This window comes from Platalea leucorodia (genome assembly GCF_965183815.1).
Source record: "Platalea leucorodia genome assembly, chromosome: 5".
Lineage (NCBI taxonomy): Eukaryota > Metazoa > Chordata > Aves > Pelecaniformes > Threskiornithidae > Platalea > Platalea leucorodia.
In genome coordinates this window covers 31606481-31633481 of record NC_138827.1, presented here as the reverse complement: position 1 = coordinate 31633481, position 27001 = coordinate 31606481, and the positions used below count along the sequence as shown (strand labels likewise).

The window sequence follows — 27001 nt, the reverse complement described above, 5'->3', positions numbered from 1 at the left end:
TTGCTACCACTTAAAGGAGAACAAGAGAGGCATTGCACTGATCCAGGGAGCAGGAGCGCAGAAGCAAGCCAGGGAGGCAGAGCAGTAAACTTTCAGTAATGAAGGCTATGAAATGATGCATAACGTGGGAAGCTTTTAGCCAGTAGACAAGCAATGTTCTTCCCATACCCAGGGGAGAATAGAAAATGCCTACTGTCATTTCCCAGACACCTAGGAAGGAAACAGGAGACTACGCGCCTCCCCATTATTTCTACTCAATTTTCTACGACAACGTTCAATTCAGTATAAATGTGGATTTGTCATGGTGGAAGGGGGAGAGTTTTTCTAATTGTACCTCCTGAGCCTATGCCAGGGATGTTGCCATCTAATTTCTACCTCTGCTTCACTGCATAGCAGAAGTGAGAGAAAGATCTTCTCTCCAATCCTCCCTTCCACCCCCCCCCCACCCAAAGAAAAAATTAATCATGCACTTCCTGTCCATAAAACAGCCAAATCTGTGGTCCTTCTGATATGTAGCTAAGTGATAAGCAAAGCTGGAAGGCCATGACTGCTAATACAAAAGTCTCCATGAGTATCAGGGCCCCCAAACTGTTTGGGTTTGCGTTTTTTTTTTAAATCCCCCAGAACTTTGTAAGATAATCAAGGTCTGTAAGATAATCAAGGTTTGTAAGATAATCAAGGTCTTCAAACTTCAACCACATTTGAATGAAGACTCTTCCCTGCTCTAATGTTGCAGGGGGCGTCTCCTCACAGATCTGAGAAAAATCAACCTTTACCCAAAGCACAACTTCAAAACAGTCTCAGAAGGTAAAGCAATTAGACCTGCCCAGAAGAGGACCTTCTAATTGTGGCTGGTGATACATAGCTTGCAAACTAGATCCCCCACCATAGCTGATTCTGCAACATTAGTAAGCTTTTATAAGCAACCATTAACTATTACACGAAGGAAGCATAGATAGGGTGCTAGACAGTTTCAAACCTGATAGATTTGTGCATTTTAAAGACAAAGGGATCGACGTAGTCATCTGCTTGACAGCCTGCACAGCCTTCCTTGTGCTTGTTCCCACTTCCTGCCTAATAAATACACTTAAAAGACATACTCAACACAGGTCCGCTTCACTTGCACCAGCAGCTTAACAATGGTTAGCCTCAGTTCCTCTGTAATAATTTTTCTTTTGAAAGACCCATCAGCCAAATAATTCCCTGAACCACAAAACCAGCATGATCTTGATCAGACGGACAGTGGTCACAGCTGCAAGAAAATAAGTATGTGTTTATTTCTACTGTTCAGCTCCCTCTCTGTTTACAGGTAGACCCAATCCCCCACCCACAGTTCAAATAAAGAGCTAAGTTACCAGAGGTATCCTTCCCAGTCATAAAACAGGTCTCCCTGTGATGAACTGCCCAGAATTAATATATCCCTGCAGCAGAAGCCTTTTGCTAGCACTCTTTGAACTATAATGGAACATCTGTTGACAATCTCCCGCAGGGTAACTTCTCCCCTCCCCCGTTTTAATCCTCTCTCCTTCAGAAGTACTTTTGCTCTGAAATTAAACACATCAGTTGCCACAGGATGACTCTCACAAGCATTAGAGTGTTTCCTTTCACACTGGTCTTTCTTGGGAGCTGTAAGAAGAGGGATGAGCAGTCAGCCCTGTTCAGTATTTTCTTAAAAATTAGCTGTTATGTCCAAATTCCAGAAGCTTTCGATGCTAAATTACAGGTTCTGCTTGGAACAAGACAAGCCTCATGGGTTCTGGAACATGCCTTTCAGCCAGATTTAGGCACTCATTTGATTCTGACTGAGAAGGGTTTTACTGGGGACAACTGCAAAATTAGCAGTTTTCCTTTGTGCTAATCCTGGCTATGCTTTCTGATCACACAGGCCAATCAAGCCACTAACACGATCATTGCTTCCATTTCCCTACTGATAAGCTTGGGGGCAGGATAAGAATTTTCACCTTTTTTAAAAGGATCTCAATATTTGTAGGGGGAAGGCAATTGTGCACAATACTGTTTGTGGCTGGGTAACAGGAAGAGAACTCATTTTCAAAAAGGGCTGAGAGAAGCACTGGGAAAACAGCTCCCCTTGTTTCACAGAGTCTAACCTGATGGCCCACACTGAGTGGCAGAGAACTGGTCACTTGCATCCTGCTCAGTCTCTTTCTTGGATGCATCAAGTCACTTTCCAGCTCAGCTTCAGTCAGACCCAAGCCACTCAAGCAGGCTTTTATATCCCAGCCGCGATCTGCCAATGGCTGTTCACACATTCAGGTCCACTCTAAGAAGCAGAGTTGAACTCTGGGAAGCAGCTGTTCGCTGGAGAGGGGAAACGAACTGATCTCAGACTGGTCTTCAAAGCAAAAGCCACAGCTCATGCAACTGAATGAGATGAAGGTCACAGGAGCAGCCTCCGCCACTGTGTCCTGTCTTGGTCTGTGCTCAAGCCTCCGCTTGATGACTCCTACTGCTACTCTCAGCACCACCAGTCTCTGGCTGCATTTCAAACCAGTCCTAACCAAGCTCTGTTGGGCCCCCTTTACAGCATCCCTGACTCTGTGCCACATCCCAGGGTCCTTTGTATTGACTGAGAAGCAGGCAGCAAAGAGAATGCCACAGATCTATCTCCTGCACTATCCCATCCGCTAGACTACAAAGCCTTCACCATCAAGTAGGCAGTTGTCCTCTTTCCCCATACTCTAAGGCTTTCTGAACTCGGTGTCATTCATTCAGCTCTTCCCTTCCCCTTCACCAGCTAGCAATTCTAAAATCAAGTTCTCTCAGAGGAAAATGAAATAAAAAAATTCAAACCACATTAGGAAATTTCACAAGGCCCTTTTTTGCCACTGTGGCACTTTATTCTCATAAAACAAACCCAGCAACCTCCCCTTTATGGTGGTCATGGAAGTTTCTGTTCAAAAAACAAGATTTCTTAGCCTGTTTTGAGCCACAGAAGAGGAAGCAATTTACCAACATTTGTCAACTCAGCTGCTCCATATTGGGTCTTGTCAGACAGGGTAAATCTATGGTCAGTCCATAGCTGTTCTGTTCTTGCCACATATAGAGTCTCCCGAAATGGCACAATCTAAGCCTAGCTATATGGTTTAGCTAGCCAACAGTTTAAACAATATCCAACATAACCCAAAACTTGCAGTATATTTGGGAAAAAAAAAAAAAAAACATTTGAAGGCATTAGTAGAGACAACACACAAAATTATCTCAATTTGTTCTGGTCCACCAAATGAGAATTCAGAAGACCATACCATACAGCTCATGGGAGGGGCTGAAGCAAAGGGCTGCAGCTAGGAGTTCTCTGACCTTGGAGGAAACCCCCCATTTCAGATAAGCACCACAACATCTCTCCCTCTGCAGGCCAGCCGGCAACTGCAAAAGCTGGTTGATGCACCACAAATCAGGCCCTCCATCAGAGTCTGTCACCTGGGGTGAAAGAAGAGAATACACAGCACTGTGTTGTAAAGGTATAAGGTGTAGGTCTAAGCATGAGAGCATGAGATAGCAGCCAACAGTTCAGGTCTCAGGCAGAGTGTGGGACTGGGCAGGTCTGTGAATGACTTCTCAAAATGGCTGTTTCCTTTCCTTGAGTTGCCTCCCTTGGGTCAGCCCCACACGTCATAGCTTCCAGTTCCGGTAAATCCAGGTAACAAACAAGTCGAGAAGAGTTTGCCCACCTAGGGAAGCCAATATCCTTTCCATATTTTACTTGTTTCCTACAGTAAAGAGTGCATCTTTTAGTTAACATTAAAGGTCATGCAGCTTTAGTTCAGGCAGGCTGTCAGACAGGTCACTGCTGAGGTCATCCGCTCCGGCTACTTCTAGCCTCTTCTCTAGCACTGCTCTCCTCCAGCTCAAAACACAGCGTGGAGCTATCTTTACAATCTACATCAACAGAACAAGGAATTAGCCTTCCCCAAACTCCTTGCCCCATATGCCAACCCTAAGAACAAACGACAGCCTATGTCTAGCCCCCTCCAGCACTGCTGGTTCAGCGTGGACTGCAATCCGTGTCAAATTCTAATACAAAAACATCCTCATTCATCTTCTACTGAAACAGAGAAACACCAACAAGCATCCTCACAAGCTACGTAAGTTCAAATAAAAATAGGTGCCCATATAAGTGAATCATGGTCCCAAGTGTCCTAGCAAGCTGCCAACACAGCTACTGGGTGCCCCTACTGCACTATTGGTCAGGGTTTCTGATGCTACTACGATAGAAATATTTACTACTAATACTAAGGAACAGGTAGCTAGGTTCTTCTTATTAAATGAGGGGTACTACTTGAGCATTTGATCAGTAAAGCCCTATATAGGAGACCTGGCATGTGCTTCAGAAGAAATGTTAAAGAGAAAAACTTAACCCTTTGATGGGCCATGAAGACTCCTTAGGCATTGTCCTAACAGCAACCTGACATGTTACGACTGCACCTACAAAGCAGTTAATTGTAGCAGGTTTGCTAGTAAAGTCTGAATCAACAGGATTAGTAAATTGGAAAAACAGAACACAGGGCAGTTTAATATGCCTTACAGCCCCCATTCACAAGAATCTTAAGCATCTTACTAAAGTAGGGCACGAATTTTCTTCTTTTAAAGGAACATTAGCCCTTTGTTCCTGATTTCCTTTAATGCTAAGTGTTAATGCAAACACAAGGGGGTTTTATATCCTAAAAGCAAGGCACAAATCCAAAAGGATAAAGAGGCTGAGAGACAAACCTTCTTGAAGTGAGCAATTTTCACCTTCCTAATCTCACTGGCTGTGTGTCAGCACCAAAACAAAAATGGAGCCACATTAAAAACTGGTATCTTGGCACTGTCAGAGGAAGTGATAAATATCATAATTGGCCCTCACATGCAGCTTTATATTACCCTGACACTAGATGGGGAGGGAGGATGAAAGAGCAGACAGGCACGCACATGTTACCTCTGTCCTGGCATAGCAATAGTGCTCTCAGAGCAAAGTTTTAACTGTGGCCATAGTGCTAGGCCACTACTCCAAACTGCACTGCCTTCCTGCCTTTAGCTGCCTAATACGCAGCCCCACCAGCAAAACTGGGCACAGCAAATTATCAGTATGACCTCTGGAATGCCCTGAACAGCAGACATAAATAGGTTCTACAGACCTCTATCATCTGCATTACTGTGGAAAACCCAGCTAGGCTCTTCAGATCCTGAGGGTGCAGGAACCAGCCACACTTACCTTCAGGCACCTTGAGCTCTGCGGTGCTACAAAGCTCATTGGAGCTGAAGTCTCTGAGGCTGAACTCTGAGGTGGAAACCTCACCCAAAGATGGACAAAAGCACTCTGCCTCTCTCAGCAAGTTCTTGCTTCTCTCTAAAAGAAATGAAGCAAGCAGCAGGTTAGGTCAAAAGTTCAAGGATTAACTTGCTGAGCCTAAGCCTCCACTGTCTACCTTTTGTGACACCTCTTATCACGTGGAGAAACTGCTGCTCTTCTGATTTAATAGCATTTTACTTTTTCTTGCATGAGTGAAAGCAGTGGCACAAGGCGGCAGAAAACAGGTTCTACGATACACAAACCTAGGCAGGAAAACACATTGGCAAAAATGTTCAGGCACTGGATTTCATCTGTCTTTGACACCAATGGCTCCAATCAACACCAAATCATGCAGGTTTAAAACACAAAGAATCGGCCAGCTCATTTCCGCTCAAAGCCACAGTCACAATGCCAAACCCTTCCACTACAGGGGTCGGTTTGCGTTGGAAAGGGACAACAGGACACCTGACCTGACCGTGAGATCTCTAAACCAAAGGGAGGCTGGAATTCCATGTCCCAGAGTGTTAGTAACATTGGAGTAAGTGGGGAATGGTTCCTATGATCTCTGTCTTTCCCTGCAGGCTCAGTGGACAGCACCTTCAAGGACAGACTTTTCACTTGATCTTTCAGGTCGGAGACTGTAGATCTGATTGAAGCAAAAGGATAACACTGACAGTCCCTTAAGCTTAGCAATGCCTACTGGATCACTTATTGGGGGTGGAGATGGGGTGGGAACCACTTTGACAGGGTTTCTGACAGTCAGAAGGCAGTTCTGCTGAGCAATTCAGTTGTGTTTTCAGCAGATGAACGGTCTGGCAGCAGAACCTCTGCCTCCCCACCTAGCCCTGTTCACGTTGTTATCACAGTTGTGCCAGCACAGTTTTTTCCTGCAGCAGCACTGCGAAGCACATCACTTTCAGGGAAAAAAAACCCGAAAACAAAACAATGACGCACTTGTTCGAACCAGCTCGGCTCCCTGATCAGATCTACAGCACGCCAACAATTGCAGTGGCAGAAACTCAGGAGGCAATGTGCTGTGAGGCCAGCGCAGGAAAAAAACAGGGGGGTGGGCACATTTTAAGCTGACTTGGACAGCACAGACACATCTCTTGAAATCACAGCTTGACAATAGGTGGGAGAGTGACATAATAAGGGAAGGCCTTAGGCTTTTATAGAAAAAAATAGGGAATTGGTATTTAATTACAGGAGAACTGCAATGAAGTTCCATTATTGAAAACGTCTCACCAAGTTGATACAATATCCTTTATCAAAGAAAACCTAATAATAGAGCTACGTTGACCTCCACCACTGAGCGTCCACCAATACTTCCCCACTAATACAGACAGACATTCATATGCTTATGGTCAAGAGGGAGAAAGACCAGAAAAACAGACAAGGGATTAAGATATCCTTTAACTCCATCTCAGTTACCAAATTGCCACGAGTCTTTAAACAATTTGTGTGACTATCTCTCTCGGGTTCCTACCTAATGCAGAGCACCAGTTCTTTAATAGGGTCAGAAAAAGGTTTCAAGAGCTGTGGATGGAGAGCAGAAGGAAAGTCCCTTATGTTATAAGCAGTACAACATTGCGTCTTAGTGATACCTATTTACTGTTCTGGAGAACACAGAGAACGAAAGATCCTTTCTGTATAAATACTTTATGATGACACCAAATCATGCCGTAGCCCATGTGACATCAGCATTAGCCTGAGGGAGATGAATGGGAGTGTTGTGTTTTTCCTAATAATAAAAAAAAAGCCAACCAAACAACCCATACCTGGGACACAGACACCTCAGAGAGACATCGCTGCCTTCCCCCAGAGGAGTGAGGCATAGTCTCTGGATGCTGTTTTACTGTAGCACAAAGCTGTACAGGGAAGCAAACGCTGGGAACAGTGACATGAATCCTCAGCTAAACCTGTGACAGTTAGGACATCTGGCAGCTGTCCGAGGGCAGCTGGGGTTGGACGGAGGATACAATTAAACACAGCCAGAAAGATCTAAGGATGCTCAACGAGGAAGCTCCGATGTCACTCATTTCTCTCCAGGGAGCAGGTCAGAGCCCTCGGGTGGGCGTGGGGGGAGAGCAAGGGACAAGCTAGCGGAGGTTAGAGGCACAAGCAAAGCTAGTTCCCACCAGCTGAGCATGGTGAGAAAAGAAAGTGAGGGCGGCTGGGGTAACTGGGAAAGAATTAGAGCTTAGGCAATTCAAATGAGCACCGCTTCTTGGAGGCACCAATTATTATTTCCAGACATTTCAGCAAAAAGCAAGTAAGGTACTGTCCAACTAGCAACAGGGAGAGCATGTGGAGCCCACTGCTGTCCTGACAGAGGGCTTGGGTAGGAGACAGCAACACTCCTGATTAAACAAGGCGGATGAGATGGTTCAGGGGAGCTGTGAGCTAGCTCAGACCCTGCCAGCTCAGCTCCAAGGACAGCTGGGAAGGGAACAGCAGGTACCTATTCTCAATGCCCACATGGAATAAGCTGAAGGTGATAACCCTCAGGATGCAAATGTCTCAGTAACAGAGGCTGCCATTTCACCCCCTTCACTAAGCTGTCTCAGAAGGACTGAACGCCTTGCCTGCACTCAGCCAGGGGTCCTCTCCAGGAGAGGGCAGACACTTAAGCCATACCCGCTTCAAGCTTTACCAGTTCAGGATTTAAACAGAAGACCTCGCCTCACAAAGCTGACAAATCTGCTACCTTCAGCATCAGTAAAGCCAGTACCATACTAGCCATGGAAATGAACTGTGCTCCACAAGACAAATACTCTATCCAGACAGCTGGCAAACAAGAACAGAAAGATGAGAGATCAGTCCCCAGCACCTCTGAGCTTGCCAATCCAGCCCCTGTAAAAGCGACCTCCAACAGCAAGCGCTGTCCTGCCGAGCTCTGAACAGCCACCAGCCAGCAGCACCCTCCCGTGACGCACTCCCGCAGCTCCCAGGCAGTTACTCCCCTTGAAACCCAGGAGCTGCACTTGTCCCTGCAGCAGCTCTCGTGTGACATGCACAGACCTGGGCATCCCCCAAATTCCCTGAAGGTCTGTCCTCTCTACCTGATGTGGCCAAGCTTCTGTTGGGTGCTCCACACTTCCATCCTGAGTTTGTCTAAATTTTAAGATTGTGCTTTGTGGCTGCTCAGCAGATCTAGCACCTGAGAAAGAGGGGACAATCACTCCAAAGCATTTCCCAGAGGCAGCCTGTGATCCACCACACCACCATTAAACCCTGCAGAAAAATCATGTCCAGATGAGGCTGGAACAACTGAGAAAAAGCAGAGAGCTGGATGTATAACATGCCACCATTGGTGAACACTTCGTATTTCCAGCACCAAAGGTAATGCTCCGTTTCTTTATATGCTTCTGGGTTCAGAACACAAGGGCACCCTACCTGGCATCATCTGTAACCTCTTCTTCATGCAGGAACTCCTCAGCAGGAATTAAAGTTTTGCTACAGGTAGAATAGCAGTGTTTTCCCCACAGTGATCCCCTTTCTCTACAGAGAAGCTGAGACCATGCTTCCACCTCCCCTTGGGAAGCAGATTATAAGCCCTGGCTGTGCAAGTATCCTCCTGCAGCAGGAGGTTTCCAAAAGAATAGTAACGTGCTGCTTGGTGCAAAAGATACAGGCCAATTGTTAGCCCTACTCTCATTTCAACCCTTACCCCCCAGCAATGTTCATTCCCTATTCTTCTCCCATCAAGTCTTTTCTGATTCTTCCTTTTGCAAATGTCATCTACTTCTGCAACAACTAAAAAAAATATCAATTTCATTCTGGCTGCAGTAGGACCTGTTATATCAGAATACATAAACACACTTATCTTTTTCCCCACTTATACATATTTTGAAGATACCTTTCCAACTGCCCTCCATCATTCAACACTGGAACAGGAAGGCCTCTTCTTGCTGTTTCAGCAAGCCTGTGAGGCAGGAACGGTGCCTGCAGAGCACCTTGCACACTGGCTGTCTCAATCAAAGCCTTCTAGTGGTACTACAGTATTTAATAAAAATACTTCCTCTGTTGCAGGCAGCAGCATTTTTCAGTCTGGCTACTATTCACAGTAAACTCTTCATACATCAGTTCCAACATTCAGTTCTCCTCCACAGACCCCAGCATCGAAGCTTGCTCATTCCAACAGTAGGTCCGCCACGGGCCATCAAACCATCCAGTGCCAAATTTTGGATGGAAGAGGCGTGACTATAAAGCAGCCCACCTTGCAGTGTCGACTTTGAGTTCTCTTAATTTAATCAGTTGCAGACATTTGGTTCAATAGTTCTTCCTCTTGTTGACCTGTGCAGTAAAGCAACTTGACCTCACACAGACCAAGATAAAGGCCCATGGGTAAACTACATTCTGCACCTGATTCCCCATCTCTCTGTTGCCAGGCAAAACCTTACAGAACTATATCCACCCACATCTCTCCCAAGGCAAAGGGTGGATTCAGAGGCTGCAGGCAAGCCCCACACATGTTCTTCTCCCACAGCTCTGCCAGAGCACAGCATGGAGTCATGGCCCTGTGTATTCTTCTTTACTTCTCCTCCAGCGCTGCCTGTTAGGCAGTGTTCCCTGGTTTCATTTTCCTGAACAGAGATCCTCAACTATAACGAACATTACAGTGCTTCCCACCAGGGGCTGTTTCTGCTAGACCACTTGGGCAGCAGCAGGTTGTCCTGTGCAGAATCAGAGTTCAGACCACATGAGGAGCAGAACACAGCACCACTCACTGACTTTATGCTGCAGTTGTTCCAACTCTTTCCTCACACATTCATCGTTTTGTCACAGTAGTTTTTCACTGCTTAAAGAAAGTGGGAAAAGTTACATTTTCCTCCAGTACCTCCCCTGCACCAGCCCTGAATCTACAAAGGTCTTAGCACTGACATTGCCTTTATTTCTTGTGGACTGTTGGCGTTGGGATACAAATGAGATGCATGATCTCCATACTGCTGGTGAAGCACTTGCTGTTGCTAGCTACGGCATTCACCTTTCAACTCCTCCGTCCTCCTTGGCAAGGCCTCCAAGCTGCTCTAAGTGCTGTTCTGCAATCATTGAGCATCCTCTGTAACAGCAGACAGGAAAGGCAGGAGGTGTTAAGGTCCCAGCCTAGCTCTTCAGTGGCTGGGACAGACGGGATAAGAATAGGATCAAGGAACACCCAGTAAGATGGTTTCAAGGTTCTGTCCCATACCGATCCCTGACAGAGGCAGAGTACAGAGGCAGTAGCCCAAGAAATTCCCTCTGCCACCATGCTGTATGCTCAGCAGACCACAGAAACCCTGTCTGCCTGGACCACTATATTCAGGCAGAAAAAGAGGCAAGATGCACATTAAGAATTCAAATATTTGAACTAACCACCCTCAAATGCAACTCAGCCAGCTGACTAAACATTGTGCCTCCCAAGGGTTTCAGCAAAGGGCTCCATGTGAGGACACCTGACTCTAGACCAAGTTTGGTCATGGCCCTCCAGGAAATCACTTCAACTTTGTTTTCCGCTGTCCATTTTCTCTCCTGGGAAGCAAAGGTGCTTCTCGCATTTTCAGATCACTAAAGAAAAGGCAAAGGAAGAAATGAAAAATTCAAAAAGCCCTTTCTGCCTTGTATCCAACACTTTGTCTGTGCCCACTTGTTTAGCACGGAGATGGAGCTACATTCTGCCAGGCTACACTCACAGCCTGTTGTTTCTTCAACAGGACTTCAGCAACCTAGACAAGAAGTGATCTGTGTAAGAGGCTCCTGCAACCCTCAGTGCTCTGGTTCCAGTGCCTTTACCTTCACTACCTTTTAGCTTATTGATCTGCTCCTGCTGGAGCTCTTTTTCCTGCTTTAGTCAATTCACAGACTGAGCGAGCGATTCAATGATCTGAGCGGATGGGCAAAACCAGATTTTGTATGAGAATAACTTAGTCCAGGAAAGAACATAGTTAGTAGGATGGTTCAACTTCAGAAGCTGGAAATACAGGGAGACCTGGAGAGAGCAAACCTTAATTCTAAACAAAACTGAGGGGATCCTTCTGCCCTTCTCCTAGAGAAGGCATGGATACAGTGAGAAACAACTCTTGGGGTTCTAGAAGATATAAGGGAACTCCACAAAGAAAGAAGTTTGCATATCTGAAGTAGTTCTGTCCCCAAGAACTTGCAGATCTGGTGTCCTGACACTTCATAAAACTCAGGACTAACGGCTGGAGAACGTTGCACAAGAACTATGAAGATTATGTTAAGCTGCTATAAAAATTAGGGTAAGGAGATCCAAACCTGAGGCTTGGTCTCCAATGCGGCGAATGTGTCGGTAAGGAATAGGGAAGCTACAAAGAACACACACTTTCAGATGGGGAAGGAGAAAGGATTATCAGCACAGAGGCTTTGCTAACTATTTTAGTGAGTAGCATCCACCCACACGGGAAGGTGGGGCTTTCAAACAGCGTACGATGAAAGAAAAATATGCACGATACTGAGCGGTATAGCACAGATGGGCACGCCGTGCAGCTACGCTAGGAAAACGTGCTGGTAACGGAGAGGTGATCTCACCAGAGCTCTCAAACCTCCCCGGTTTGGGATGGCTGCTCGCTCGGCCGCTGCCTCGGCTCGGCGCAGCTGCTGGGCGCCAGGCCGGCACCCCTCAGTCCCAGCTCCTCCCGGGCTGCCGGGCTGCAAACCCACCGCGGGCCAAAAGCAACAGGGGAACTGGTGGGCGAGTTGCCCGGTGGGCAAACCCACCGGGGCTGCCAGGGCAGGAGCCCCCCTGGGCCCGCCGCACCGTTGAACTGGCCTCAGCTGCCGCCTCGCCTCGGCCGGCAGCTTGGAAACCGGCCAGGGCGCGCGGCGAGAGACCGAAATTCTTCCCCGTCGCCAGGCGAAGCACGCAGTCGCAGGCAGCCGTTAGAAGCGGCGGGCGGGCCTCTGCCGCGGCGGTCAGCCCGGCCGCCGCTCCGCCGCGGGAGCCGTGCGCGACGGGGGGACCCCGGGGGTCCGCGCGGGGGGGGGGACGACGACGACTACAAATCCCAGGGTGCCTTGCGCGGCGGGCCGTCTCCTAGGAGACGCGGCGATGTTGGGGGGGGGGGTCCCGCCGTGCCTCCCATGGTGCCCCGCGGGCAGCCGCGCGCCGCAGGGCTGTCAACACTGCCCTTCCCGTGGCGCCCCGCGCGGCATGGAGGGGCGCGTGGCCGAGCGGCTCCGCGGCGCCCTGGGCCCCTTCGGCTTCGAGGTGCACGCCTTCAAGGTACCGACGTCACGCGGGGCCCGCCGTGACGTCGCCCAATCACAGCGACGTCACCCTCGGCGGGGGTTGGCGGGGCGTGTGGGGGGGGTGGCGGTTCCCGGGGCCGGGGGTGAGCCCTGCCGCCGCGGAGGGGAGCGGTGCCGGGCCAGCGTTCCCGGGGAGGGCCGGCCCCGTCCCTGCCCGCTCGGCCCCCGCCGGGAGGCCGCTTCGCCGCCGCCGGCTCCGGAGGCCGCTTCGCCGCCGCGGGCCGAGGCCGGCGGTGCTTCGCCGCCAGGCCCCCGCCTCCAGCTCTGCCCGGGCCGCCTGCGCCGGCAAGGACGAGCCCCCGTGCTAAGGGCGGCCGGCCTGCTCCTCGCCCGGCCGACGGCAGGCGGCACTGCCTCCCCGCGCCGCCCCGCAGGCCCGGCTCGGAGGCGCCGCGATCCGCCCGCGAGTGGCTGCGGGGGCGGAGAGTTGAACCTCCGGGCGCGGGGGGGGGGGGGCAAGCGGGGCGGCCGCTGCCGCGGGGGAAGCCGGAGCTCCCCGCCGCCGAGCGGGGCCCGGGCCCGCGGGCTGGGGCGGGAGGCGCCGCGGCGTTCAGGAGCCGCGGGGCGCTGCTGCTGGGGCGGGGGAAGGGGCAGGCGTGAGAGGGCCGCGGGGCCCGGCCGGGGAAGCGGCCCCAGGTCGTTGCTGTGCTGGGCTTTGCTCAGGTCCCCTGTGTTGGTCCCAGTCCCATAAGGTCGGGAGAGTTAAATAAAGAGATATCTGGAGCGACAGAGAGTAAAGTCCTCCAAGCAAGCTTAAATTTTAATCCAAATGTAGAAAAACCCGTATGCGAAAATGCAGACTGCTTCACCCGTTTGTAGTGGCCTGCAGACGCTGGGCTCGTCCGGACCACTGAAGGGGGTCTCTCCCTTGCCACCGAGGCGGCCTCTTCTGCTGTCCCGTGTTGAACTGTACGCGCTCCGTTTCCACCGAAGCTTAGGGGTTCCTTCTTTGCCCACCCCAGAGGCAATCTGCAGTAAACCAATCTACAATATAAATACAAATCAATCTACAACAAACCTGACATTCCCCTCCTCGGGGAATGTTGTATTTGTCACCTGAAATACTTGTATTTCCTGCTGTATTCTTGATCTGACAGAAAGTAAAAGGGAATGAGGCACTGAAAGAAGTGAAATCTCCAGAATTTGGAGGAGAGTTTAACACTGCTTTCTCAAAACAGCAGCAGAATGAAGGGCAGAACGCAAATCAAAAAGGCTACAGCTACCAGAGGGAAACCTTATAGCGCTGTATCTGGCCAAGAGGGCCAATGGCATCCTGGCTTGTATCAGAAACAGTGTGGCCAGCAGGACCAGGGAAGTGATTGCCCCCCGTACTCAGCACTGGTGAGGCTGCACCTCGAGTACTGTGTTCAGTTTTGGGCCCCTCACTACAAGAAGGACATCGAGGTGCTGGAGCGTGTCCAAAGAAGGGTGGCGAAGCTGGTGAAGGGTCTAGAGCACAAGTTTTATGAGGAGAGGCTGAGGGAGCTGGGGTTGTTTAGCCTGGAGAAGAGGAGGCTGAGGGGAGACCTTATCGCTCTCTACAACTGCCTGAAAGGAGGTTGTAGCGAGGTGGGAGTCGGTCTCTTCTCCCAAGAAACAAGCAATAGGATGAGAGGAAACGGCCTCAAGCTGCGCCAGGGGAAGTTTAGGCTGGATACTAGGAAAAACTTCTTCACCCAAAGGGTAGTCAGGCACTGGAACAGGCTGCCCAGGGAAGTGGTTGTGTCCCCATCCCTGGGGGTATTTAAAAGGTGGGTAGACGTGGTGCTTAGGGACATGGTTTAGTGGTGGACTTGGCAGTGCTAGGTTAACGGTTGGACTTGATGATCTCAAAGGTCTTTTCCAACCTAAACGATTCTATGATTCTATGATCTGTTTCTAGATTTAATTCTCGTATAGCTAGCTCTGGTGCACTGACTGATGTAAACTAGGAAGTCAGCAAACCTCAGATTCACATCCCTCTAATTTTTTGTAACATCTCGATTCAGCATCTTAAACAGGAGCCACAAAACTGATTAAACTTTGGGGTCAATATAAGAAGGTATCTTTATAATAAACTTGGTTTTCATTGTATGTTTCCCTATGGGCAGGTCTGGCTGCCACTGTCACCTGTAAAGTCACTTTCAGATTCATTTCACAGGTATTTAGAGATGAAGAGTATTTTGCAGCTTCAGACTACATATTAGAGTTACACTGATATCTTTCTGAATGTTCGACCAGGTCTTTATGGCATCCCAGGAGAGTGGGAGTTGTCATAACCTATAAAATTACTGATGTTACTGTGCAATAATATATTGGTAGTGGAGTGCAGGGATTTTTGGCCATTACCTCCTCCTGCTGGGCAGTTGCTGGTCTGAGCCCTGTCCCTCTGGTCATGTCTTCCTGCTGCCCTGGCCTGATCCCTCATTTCTGGACTGTGTTACAACACATCCAGCCCTGGAAACAAATACCAAAATGCGGCCCCGTCGCAATCCACAGCTGACAGTTTGGGGGATTCTAGCCCTGCTAGGAGCTTCACATCCTTCATTTCCACACATAAATGTTTCCTGCTGAAGAAATAAACCATGCAACTTGTCACATGAGCAAAAGAGAAGCACCGGTTTCCTTCTGGTCGGTGCTGAGAAAAAAACCTGTAAAAGCTTTATCTAAACCAAAACATCTGATTTGCATTGGCAAGACTGGTCGTTCATACTTCCCTCTATGGTTTCTGAGCGGAGCTGGATAAAAGGCAGCCTTGAGCTGAATGCAGTGAATGATTCTTATCTCTCACATACCGCTCACAGTAAATCCCAGTACGCAAAACAACTTGGTTTGAATGGAAGGCACTAGGCAGGCTGCATATCTGGGTTGCAAATGAAGGTGGCTACCCTTCTTTCCACTTTTTAAAATTCCTGCATGCCCACTAGCAAAAGAGTAGCATCCCTTTTTTAATGGAAATTTGGTTTTCTTTGCCAAAGGTTGGATGGTACAATGCTGTTCTCCCGCCAGCCTTTCATCTCCCCTACCCAGATGACACACTGGCCTTCGTGGTCCTCAGCACGCCTTCGATGTTTGACAAAGCCCTTAAACCTTTTGTGAACAAAGAATGGTTAAAAATAATCAGGGATCCTGTGGATCAGTGTGTTTCTCATCATTTATCATGTGTGAAGGAGGTAAGAACCTGAAATACCAATTCCTTTTACTATTGTGGCATATAACCAGGTGGGTTGAGCAGTGGACAAAGCCTTCCAGGTTCCTGCCGTTGCTCTTTAGAAGGGTAAAGCATTATTCATGGCGGTAGTTCTTACTAAGAGCATCAACAGGCTGGTGACCTGCTTTACTTGCATATTCTGTCTCTTTGCCATTGCAACCGGTAGCTACGTAGAGTCCTTTACAGTCACAGTTTGAAAACCCAAGGCCACAAGCGTGCTGATAGATTTCAGCAACGGGACGCGGAAATCTGCAGGCTTCTCATGTGCCTGATGTGCTAGCATCCACTCTGTAGTGGCACATCTTTTTCCATGAGCCTAGGCTGATGTTTTTTAATTTTCCCAGAAATTCCCTGACCAGAAGGTGGACGTCATCTTTGATTACGAGATCCTGCCAAGCCGAAAGCCCAAGTTCTTGGCACAGACAGCTGCCCATGTTGCTGGAGCCGCATATTACTACCAAAGGAAGGATGTGAAGCTTGATCCATGGGGTAAAAAGGTGAGGCAAAGACACAATCTGGGAAGAACCACCAAACTGCAATCACTGAATTGTACAACTATTGTTTACTCACTAGTTCTTCCTGCAGGAAAATACAAAGTCCAGATCACATATAGATGCATGAAGTGTTTCAGACAGGAATTGGAAGCTTCCAGGATTCTTCAGGGTGGTAGGGAGATGTGTACATGGAGAAGAATATGTTGATCTATTAAACCTACTTAGACAGGAGAATAAATTTCAGTGTAAAAGACCACCTGTTGCTTGGAGCATTATAAATAGAAAAAAAAAATGCACTATGGTTAATTTCTGTCTTAGATTTTCAAAGAGGGACCTCTCCCCACATTACAGGGTGATGTGTTTGGGGACAGGAAAATGGGAATGAAATGCAATGCTTCGAGCCACATGTTCAGGAAAGAGCTTTCCTTTCTTCTCTGTATAGCACTCCAACAGAGGGTACGAGCGTGAGAAGTTCCCTCAAAGCTCGATGCTTTGAACTCTAACCATTACTAGAGACAAAACGAGACATCCTAGATCCTTCTTTTTTCCTTCCAGAAGATCTATGGCGTATGTATCCATCCCAAGTATGGCGGTTGGTTTGCTATCCGGGGTCTCCTCCTGTTCCCAGATATTCAGGTACCGTTCCTGGAACAACCTGCCCCTGTCGACTGTGTGAGCACAGAGGAGAAAAGAATTGAGTTGCTGGAGCAATTCAATTTCCACTGGCAGGACGGCCGCTACAGGGACATAATTGAAGTGAAGGAAAGGTACTCGGAGGAGCAAAAAACCTACTTTGCCACTCCTCCAGCAGAGAGATTCAGACTGCTAGGGCTGACACAAGCAGCCCAGAGAAGCACATTTCACTGAGTAACATGGATCCATGGAGGGGCAGAGGACAAGCAGTGTAACTCATCAGCACCTTCTTTTCCACGGTGCTGAGGAGGACGCCGTGCTGATACAGGGATGGCAAATCCATGCAGCGTGTGCAGCATCTCAATCCAAACATCAGCTTCTGGGAGTAAGAGGGAGCACTGCATCATAGCACTTGTGGTCTGGAGGAAGGTGGGAGCAGTCCGTGCTGTGCTGTTGCTGATCTGGTCTGTCTTTTGGGGAGTCTGGTAAGATGCCGATTAGCCTTTGGTTGGGAAAAGTTCAGACACCCTGGCAACTGCAAAACCCATGCTGCTCATTAGAGAAGTCATTTTTGTTCTCAAGAATTTTCTTTCCAAATGTTTTGGTTTTATTCTGTGTAAGAGTAAAAAAGTTAATTTTCAGTCATTGTACTCTGACATTTTTTTTTCATCTGAACTCAGGGCAGATACTTTTTTTAGATGTATCCAGCATTTTATTACCCTGTGTCATAATTCTCTCTAGGGAATAAATGTTCAGTCTTTTCAGTCTTGCCTTCCTCAGAAAGAAAATGTGTCCTGTATTCCCTCACTTGCAGTGAAACTGGCTTAATTTAATTAAGAAATCTTGTAATGTCTCCTTTCCTTAACATCCAAAAGACAAATCTCCAGACATTGTTTCATTGAGTAGCATGGTCCTGTACATGGAGCAGGAGTGAGGAAAACACGGCCAACAGCAGCCGCCTCCTTCAGGGTGGTTATGAAAGGGAAAGGGACAGCACGAAGGTCACAGCTTGAGTCTGATAAGTTTCTTCTTCACTCAGGGTCAGCTTCTCAGAACAAGGTGACCTCTTTAGGTCAGTTTAAAGCACTTATCCACTGCATAGAGCAGCTGACTAACGTCTTTGGAAAGATACTGAATAATATCTATGTGAGTGGAGTTTTTACTCATATTAAGATAACTGGCTGAAAAAATCAGTTCTCATGACCTTTTTCTAAGGTAGATGAGGTTTGAATTTGAAATATTTTTCAGTGCTGTGCCAGCACACACCACGGTTTTACCACCATAGCTTCCTGTCATACTTCCCATATGGGGGAGACTGTGAACCTGCATGCAGATAAAAACCATTGCATGAAGCACTGTCACACACAGAGGCAACCAAGCAGAGCAAAAAAGAGAGAAAATATTCATGACATTCACTTTACTTATATTGCTGGATAAAACATCTTCAGACAGAAACATAACATTTTTTTTAGATGACTTTGTCCTGTTAGGTTTGTTCAGAGGTTACAATGGCACTGGGAATCAGGAATTCATTTATCTTGGAGCACTTGGAGGCTCAGGCCTCATTAAAATAATATAATAAATTAAAATAATATTTTGTGGGAGTTTTGTTACTTGACTGCAGTGCAATGCTGCGAATCGCTAAGCACTTTTTCCCTTTCTTTGATAGCAACATGATGATGCAAAAATACTCACTTTGCAGAACTGAGCCCTTTCTTTTTTTTTTTATGTTGTGATTCTTCGTACCTTTTGGAGACCCAAACACTAAGGCTGCCCTCACAATAAGTCACTGCTTGATACGATTTTTCATAGTCTATATACTAACTAAGCATAATCAAAATTCAGCATAACAAGTTTGTTTCCCTGTGAACAGAGTAGTAAGCATGTGATCGCTGGGTTTGTTCAGTGTATTTGCTGTTACAATACAGTCTGCGTTGCTTTCCATGCTTTGTTCACCGCATCTGACTAAGGCAGACACCTGACTTACTGTGTGATAGTGGTACTGTGATTTTTAATTTAAGCAAAATAATGAAATTTGTTTAAATTCTGTTCTTTTGGTATGGAATTACTTCTGGTTGAAACGTTGGTTGACCTTCCAGAACTTTCCAACTGAACTGTAATTTAACAGGGACTTGAGTTAATGGTTCGCATTAGTAACATATAAAAAAATACTGATTCTCTTAGAAGGATAAATACAGAATGGAATCGGATTTATCTTTTTACATTACAATTTAAAGTATTTTGCTATTGTGGGGTTGATTTCTTATAAATATTTAATATTTCATCTTACTTCATTTATTAAATGGAGTACCATAGCCATTTCATTTCAATTTTTGTAATTTATTTCTCTTCACATGGTATTTTGGTTAATAAAATATACAAAATTGTAAGTAACCCTCAGTACTGAGTGTTTTTATTTAAGCAATGCAATTATTAACTTGTGGAGAGCTAAAGATGTTAAAGTGAGAACTGATCACTGCTTTTAACGTACTGAAAATAGCAAGCTACCTAAGACACACAAAATCCAGTGTCTGAAAACAAAAGAAAAAGTTAGGTACCTTAGTAGAAGTTAGTAAACTATTATGGCAGGCTCATCTGGCATATCAAAAAAATAAAACGTACAGCACATTATGAATAAGTCTACTAAATGTTTATCTTTACCGGGTCATCTCAGCAACATCATTTAACAGCAAGCACATGACAACACACTTTCATTTTTTTCTTCTGTTCTTGCAGTAACAGAAGTTCAAGGTGTCCAGCGATACATAACTGATATTTGAGGGATTTTCCCTCCATAACTTAAAAGTAATACCTGTAAGTAGTGGAATTCTTTTTTGTTAAAATGTATTAGTGAATACTGAGTCACAGTAAGGGCAAATCTGTGTTGTTTGTGCTTCTGGCAATACAGTTAATGTCAGACAGAATGGAATACAAATTTTTAATAATATATCCATTCCTACTACAGTGATTTTGGAGTGAATTGGAGTGGTTCTTACTGGCTTTCTCTTAGCCAGGTCACTGAGATCCACAGCTGCAGCTAGTAATTTTCTTCCCTTGCTGGTTGGAGTATAATGGTCTTTGTCTAATAAAACTGAAGTCTGAGAACCTGTTTGACTTATCCATTGGGACAAGACTAGACACGGTAAGGAACAGATCATTCTTGGATCCTGAGGCGTTGTGAAGACATTCTTATTTTCAGCATTTGCAAATGTCAAACAAGTAATTGCAAATACTTGGACAGATTTACTAGTTCAAGTATCACATTTTACATTTTTAGACAAGCAAGTTTTTCACTAAATCCTAATTTTTAAACATTTATTAAAGTATCTTTTTCCCTCAATATAACCAGTAGGGTGAGTATTCCAGAGCTGAACAGTAAAAAAAAAATAATTAAAAACTACTTGAATTTGAATTCAGTTTTAGCAACAATATATTCAGTATATTTCAAGCTAATAAAATATTATATGGAGAATTAACAAATTTGTAATGTTTTAATGGACATAACATTTATCATTCATCTTCTCCTTCAGTTAAAATTTCCTTTTTTTCACTTTATGAACCTTAAAATAACTGACATTTTTATTAAGATTAAAGACGTGACAGAAAATACTGATTAAATGCAAAGCACAATCTAATCTGGTGACAAGCAGCCATCAGAATTATTGCTCAGAAAGGGAAAATCACTTTTTTTTTTTCCTACCAGTTAAATCAGTTACATCTCAGTGGTACAACAATAAGCACTAATGTTTGTTTGGGGTATGAAGTAGAGTTTGGCAAACTCAGTTCCTGATAATTGTCTTATTTCCTTCTCCTAGAAAAAGCATGGCTTGTAACAGTCCTATCTTCCTCTAAACTGTGGAAGACTAAAGATGGTTTGCTGTATAAAGCAGTGCTGGTGTGTCAGACAAAAATAGCCAACCTTATGAGAGTAGTGCACTCTTCTGGGTTGTTTTGTTCTTCTTTTTTTTTTTTTTTTTTTAATAGGGCTACATTGCCCTCCTGTGGGTCAGAAGCATAATTTTACTCATTCACTATAGTTTACATGGTCTTTTATTCATTTGTGACCGGAGTTATTGGTGGTGTAGCTACTATTTAACATGGGTTGAATTACTGAAAATGCACAGCAATTTGAATTTGACTAAAAAAAAATTTGAGTAAACACTTCTGTATTTCTGAAAACAAGTGGCAGCTACTGATCAGCGCCACTGTGGTTATCAGCACTCTTGGTCCTGCCCCATGCAAAAAGTACCTTTAAAAAATTAGCTTTGAATACTGATTTAAGCGGCAACAGTTCCAAAGTTCTTCCTCTAAGGGGAAGTGGGTTTTGCCACCTACTGCAGCGGAGAGCCTCTGCAACCTTAACTTCCACAAATTTATTTACCAAAATGGATAAATGTATTCATGAGACTTTTTTGCTGTTAAGTTGGCTTCCTGTCACATCATATATCCTGTGACAGATTGTCAATCATGTTTGCTTCAGAAAGCAAACAGAGCACTTCCCTTCTAGGTTTTCAAAGAGGAAACCAAAAGAACCAAGGAACAGAAACATGCTTTTTCTTTTCTCTCTGCGACTGAAAACCAGATAGATGTTCACAATACTTAAAAAAACAGCACTTCAGATGTAAAGATTGGGTGGTATTTTTTTTTTCAAATAACTGAAATATAATAATGGAAAATATGGTGGAAAACTTAACAAAACATTAATTATCACAGAATGAGCAATAAGATATTTTAGTGGAATGTTTCAAATCTCTCCAATAATATACCACAATCTTCAAAATGTGATTATATATGTATGAAAGTATTTGAAATGTCTACTTCCTGAAAAAATAAATTACATAACTACCATTCATTAATATCTACAATACATTTCTCATTTGATGTTATTTTTTTTATGTTTGTACATAATTCAGTGAGCAAGCAATTTCAATAACGGCATATGTTTTATTTTCTCAAAACAGTTCCTAAAGGAAGTTTTGAAAGAGAATTCAATTTTTTTTTGTTTTCAAATTTTCTGGAAATCATACACCTTTACACTAAGTTGCCCTGGGTTTTTTTCCTCATGTAAAACAAAGCACGGGATAGCAGAATTCCTGTACGTAAATTAAAGGAAGAGGTGGGGGGAATTTCTGTGTTGAAAAATACCCTACGGAATCTTAAGTTTATGCAGAATCATTAGTTTTTCTATGAATGCATAAAACCTCTTATTCCTTTTAAAGGAAGTATCTAGTTTTAGGTTTTAATTTCATGACATCATAACCGCTTTTCCAGTATTGTTCTGACTAGTCTTCCTGAATCATTCACTGCTGCTTCAATCTTTTTTTAATAGGCTCTTCTTCCAAAATATAAAAAACTACAGCAATAAAAATGAAAAAGAAATTCACCTTCTTTTTGTGAAAAGTGAACTCAATTAAATACATTAATTTTAAATTACATTAGGTTTTATTACTTGTATATTAAAGATTTTTTTCTCTCTTGACAAAGGATATTAATCTCATTTGTCAGTACAGATACTTCAAAAAATATGTTGCTATAGAATATGGAACATAAACCTACTGGGCTCATCGTTTCAGAGGACAGTGCAATCTTAAAGACTTCTTATATATTCATATAGACATGGTCAAATGGTATCTTGCACAGAAACATACTAAATTGAGACACGTGTCCCATAACAGGTACAATGATTCAAGTTTCAGGTGAAAGAGCCAAGTTTCCCATTAAAGTGCAAACCTATCATCACTAGGTGTGGTGAGAAGAGTTTACCATGGGCACATCGTTGTGCAGGAACACTGCAAACCATTCACAGCGCGATGGCAACCTGTTCTCCTGCAGCCACGTCAGTGTGTGCAGCACAGACTGATTACGTAGAGTTGTTCGATTTGCACAGGCTTTGGCCTGTAAAGCCATTCTGTAACATCATACTCCTATATTCTGTGACGTGCTTAAGTTATACGAATGTTACAGGTGAAGACACTGACTAGTGACCTGATACAAACACAGGCATGGGGACAGCCAAAGTAAAATCAGTTCTGACTGTACATTAAAGGCAAAATCATCTGTTTTTTCTCTTCTAGTATTAAAAATAGAAGGTAAAATAGCAATGATCAAAAAGATACCTACTATTTGATTTCCTTGTTTAGTGTTCTTTTTGTACGTGACATTAATTTGCATTAAAAAACAAAACCAACCAACCAACCAGTGACAGCCTTAACACACTTTCTGAATTGACGTCCAAATGTGCTGCATTCCTACTAGTACACGCTGGACAGAGCTCACTACTGTACGGCTTCACACCGCTCCTCTGCACTGTCTCCCTTTGCAAAGTAGAACCATGACGTTTCTGTTTTAAGTAAGTCCTCTATCTGTCTAACAAGATACTTCAGAATACGTATTTGCACAGACTGCCATTTAATACCGAACATCAAACCCACTGAAAATTTTACAGATTACATATAATCATATTTTTCAAACTATTAACGTGATAAGCCACATTATTTTAACGTAATCTTTACATGACTGTTCTTTTGATGTATAATATTACTAAAAAGTACAGTCATAGGGCTTTTGTAAACATACTTTCCTAACCAAAGTGCATAATTTTGCAATACCTGTGAGAGGTAAACTACTTGCTTTTGTTCTTTGAACTGTATTGATTTGTTGGACAATCCGATAAACTATTCATCAAAGGCTTGATAAAAAGGCTGGAGCATTTGTTAAGAAAATAGCACTTTTTTAAATTTAGTAACTTTTTAGAGTATTTTGCATAACCAGCGAGATACTTCTTTTGTAACTAAGTGCTAATTCTTTTAATATTACTAAGCAATTTATTTCTTCTAATAAACATCTAAAAATAAATACGCAATTGTTAATTTTGAAATTACACTCATAAAAGATGCACAAAATGTAGTAAAGGTTAGGTTCTGTATGTCAAATATAAAAAATCATATTCTATGTATTCTATGATAAACATATAATGTATAGAATTTAAGTCTGATGCACTGTTTTGTATTACACACACAAAAAAATCCTGTTGATGCTCTTGCACAAATGCTATTCTCTTTGAAAACTTACAGATACCTATCACAAAAATAAGGGAGTAAATACTCTTAATTTTAGATAATACATGAAGAATACAATGTGTAGAAGATTAATTTCCTTCCACTTTTATTCAGTCTTCAATAAGATCAGACAAATCAGTACCTAAAGCCATTGTTTGTAAAACTGCAGTGAACAGGACCTTTGCCATTTATTTTGAGGGCAAGATCACAACCCCTGAGAGGTGATGTCAGGGCTACTTCACCACAGCTACTAAAAGTTCAGTTTCAAAGACTGACAAGACTTTGCTCTTGTTAACTACTGTCGCATATAATTTTGAAATAATATATTACATACAGTTTTAACAGCTTTACAGATCTCACCAAACAGACAAAATCCCATATATATTTATATAATTACATCTACTACAGCTGCTTACCAGTGTAAACACCTGGTGCTGTGTAGTTCAGCCCTCAAAAACAAGAATATAAATATTCTAAAATACAGCCAATTTCATTATTGTATTGTCAGTAGATGACTGCTAGTACATTTGTTTCCATTGGCACTCTGCTTTTGAGAGGAATGCAGTATCATAAATTTCTGTAAAAATCTGTAAAAGGTACATACAGGTATTTAAACTGATCCAAATATTTTTTCAGGGATTATTTTAAGACTGAAACTTCATATGCTTGTAAAATGTTCTTTTGCAAAGCAGCAAGCCGGTTATATAAACCCCCAGTAATCACAGCAATCAGCTACAAATGAACAGAAATGGAAGAGAGGCACAGTAAGATGTATTTCAGCTTCCCTTCATCTGATTATTCTGAGTAAAATATTCTAAAGAAATGAATGAATACAAGGTTATTTTTATAATAAGCACCCAAACTAGAAAAAAAGATGTGCAATCACTCACACATTAAAAAAAAAAAGCTAACATCACATTCAAAATTCTGTCCTTTCTAAACAGCATCTGCTGTATGCATCTCCAGGGAAAACCCCGCTAAGCAGTACACGATACTGCAACAGCTGTCAATCTTCTCACCAAAACTAAGAACTGCTGATGTGTTTTTACCTCACTGTAAAATACGGCACCCATTGATCATGAAAGCAAAACCAGTTCATAACTGTAGTGAAAATACAATATACATCTTGGTACATGAAAAAAACGTTTCTCAATAAATGATTATAGTTACTTGAGTATCATAAAAATTATGCCAGTCTAAGATGTTACGATACTAGGAGTGGGGTGTAAGCCCCAGAACACTTAATGGAAATTCCAAGCTGCATCTGAATCAATATTGAGTTTAAGCAAAGAAATAAACCTAAACTCTCCTTGATTTGAAGAAGTTTTTTGTGTTACTCATTTTGTGTGTTATACTCTCGGAAGCATTAAAATGATAGCATGGCAAATGTTCCCATGAATGCCTCACATGGCTGAAGAATGAAAAAAAAAAAAAAAAGTTTAATTGCATTAATTCCCACAGTCAATCATTTGGTGAAAACATATGATACAGTTCCTAACCCACAGGTATTTTGTTTCTTGGCTGTTTTGAATTTCCACATTGTCATCATTCACCCGTGACTATGATAGTTAAATACATACTGTTAGCAGTGTCTCAGCCTACCATCTCCACGTGGACAGCAGCACACCAATTATATCTGTGACTGAGAAAAGCATTTCAGTTTTTTTTTCTTTAAATTAATCACTACTGAAGTAGCTATCGAGATTAATCACTTTTCAAAACAGGAAAACAAAGACATGAATACAACTATTGCTACTGGGACATTTAAAAGGTGGGAGGTATTAAAAATAGGTTGTTGGACAAAATTAGGTGTCACTAGAAGCAGACGTGAACATAACCACGCTAGCAGCGAGGGCGAACGTGAACCGCTAATAAAATCTTCCTGTCAGAACTTGAGTCTCCACATGACCAGTACGCAAAAGAAATAGCGTATCTAACGAAAACACGTTACACCAGAGGAATTGGTTACGTAAATTAAGACAACAGGTATTTTTACGGGACGTTCCTACCCCGGATCGGCCATCGGGGCAGCTCTGACGTCCGCGCCCCGCAGCAGCCACCGCGCCAACGGCGCACGCCGCAGGGCGCCGCTGCTTCCCGCCCCGCAGGGGGGCGGGGCGCCGCCCGCGCGCCCCTCCCCCCCGCCCCCCCCGCAGCCAATCCCCGGCCTCCGCGCGCGCCGGCGGGGGCGGGAGCAGCGGCGGCCGTTGGAAAAGCGCGGGCGGCGCGGCGCCTCCCGTCACGGGAGCAGCCCTGAGGAGCTGGGGGCTCCGCCGCCAGACCCTCCTCTTCCTCCTCTGAGGGCCTGGGATGGGCGCATGAAGAATCCCGCCGCCTTTTGGGAGGAAGCTCCAAGACCAGAACGTGAAAGAACCCCTTTATCCCCTACGACAAGGGGCAGGCGAGGTAGCAGCTAGTAAGTCTGTTCCTTTTAAATACGTTTTTTTTTTTTTTACATTTGAACAGTGAATACACTTGAAGGATTTGAGAAAGGCCGTTTATACCACGGTGAGGGGCTGAACTTGGTCATTAATGTAAAGGTGCTCAGTCTGGGCACACAACAGGCTTGTTTGCTATGCTATCAGGAGTTAACAGGGCTTCATGTAGCAGATGATATAACAGCCCAGTGAAAACAGCTGCAATTTTACTTCTGAATAGAAGCAGACGTCACTTTAGTTACATCATCAGGGTAAAGATCCCCATTCCACAGGGCTTGACCACACTCCAAAGAACTGCTGTAATCAATTTTGTAACATTTCAAGGCTAATATAGCGAGGTACAACTAAGGTAAGTTTTACATTAGATTAGCCCTGACTTTACTCCTTTTCATTTGCTAGGAAAGGAAGTCTGATAGACAAAGATAGGTTTGTGCTCAGCCATACTGATTAGTATTCATTCACTTACCTTGAACCATATCCTATATATTCTAAATGCTCCTGTTACTCTTCAGTGCCACCCTAGGATGTTAGCCTCACTTGTTATCTTGAGGAGAATAATAAATTTTAAATACTAAGCAAAAATGATCAAACTAAGCATCACTTTCACAAATCTTCCTGAAAACGTGTGGCACTTAAGCAAGACCCAGGGG

The 27001-nt window shown here is 44.3% G+C and overlaps 1 protein-coding gene across 2 annotated transcripts; it reads left to right on the top strand.

Moving 5' to 3' along the window:
- Positions 1-12385: 12385 nt before the first annotated feature.
- Positions 12386-26037, top strand: MMACHC (metabolism of cobalamin associated C). Of its 2 annotated transcripts, none has more exons than XM_082313645.1 (4): positions 12386-12512; positions 15496-15690; positions 16073-16225; positions 16781-26037. In XM_082313645.1, exons 1-4 carry the CDS (start codon positions 12441-12443, stop codon positions 17087-17089), a joined length of 729 nt encoding a protein of 242 aa, XP_082169771.1. In that variant the 5' UTR covers positions 12386-12440; the 3' UTR covers positions 17090-26037. The 2 variants fall into 2 exon arrangements, with proteins under 2 accessions (XP_082169771.1, XP_082169770.1); XM_082313644.1 differs by having other exon boundaries at positions 16778-26037.
- The last annotated feature ends 964 nt before the right edge of the window (positions 26038-27001 follow it).

Bases quoted from the DNA above. Each gene is read 5' to 3' on its own strand.
- MMACHC (XM_082313644.1), top strand. From the start codon at position 12,441: ATGGAGGGGCGCGTGGCCGAGCGGCTCCGCGGCGCCCTGGGCCCCTTC. The intron at 12,513-15,495 runs GTACCGACGTCA...TCTTTGCCAAAG, and splicing joins TCGAGGTGCACGCCTTCAAG to GTTGGATGGTACAATGCTGT. The intron at 16,226-16,777 runs GTGAGGCAAAGA...TTTTCCTTCCAG, and splicing joins TTGATCCATGGGGTAAAAAG to AAGATCTATGGCGTATGTAT.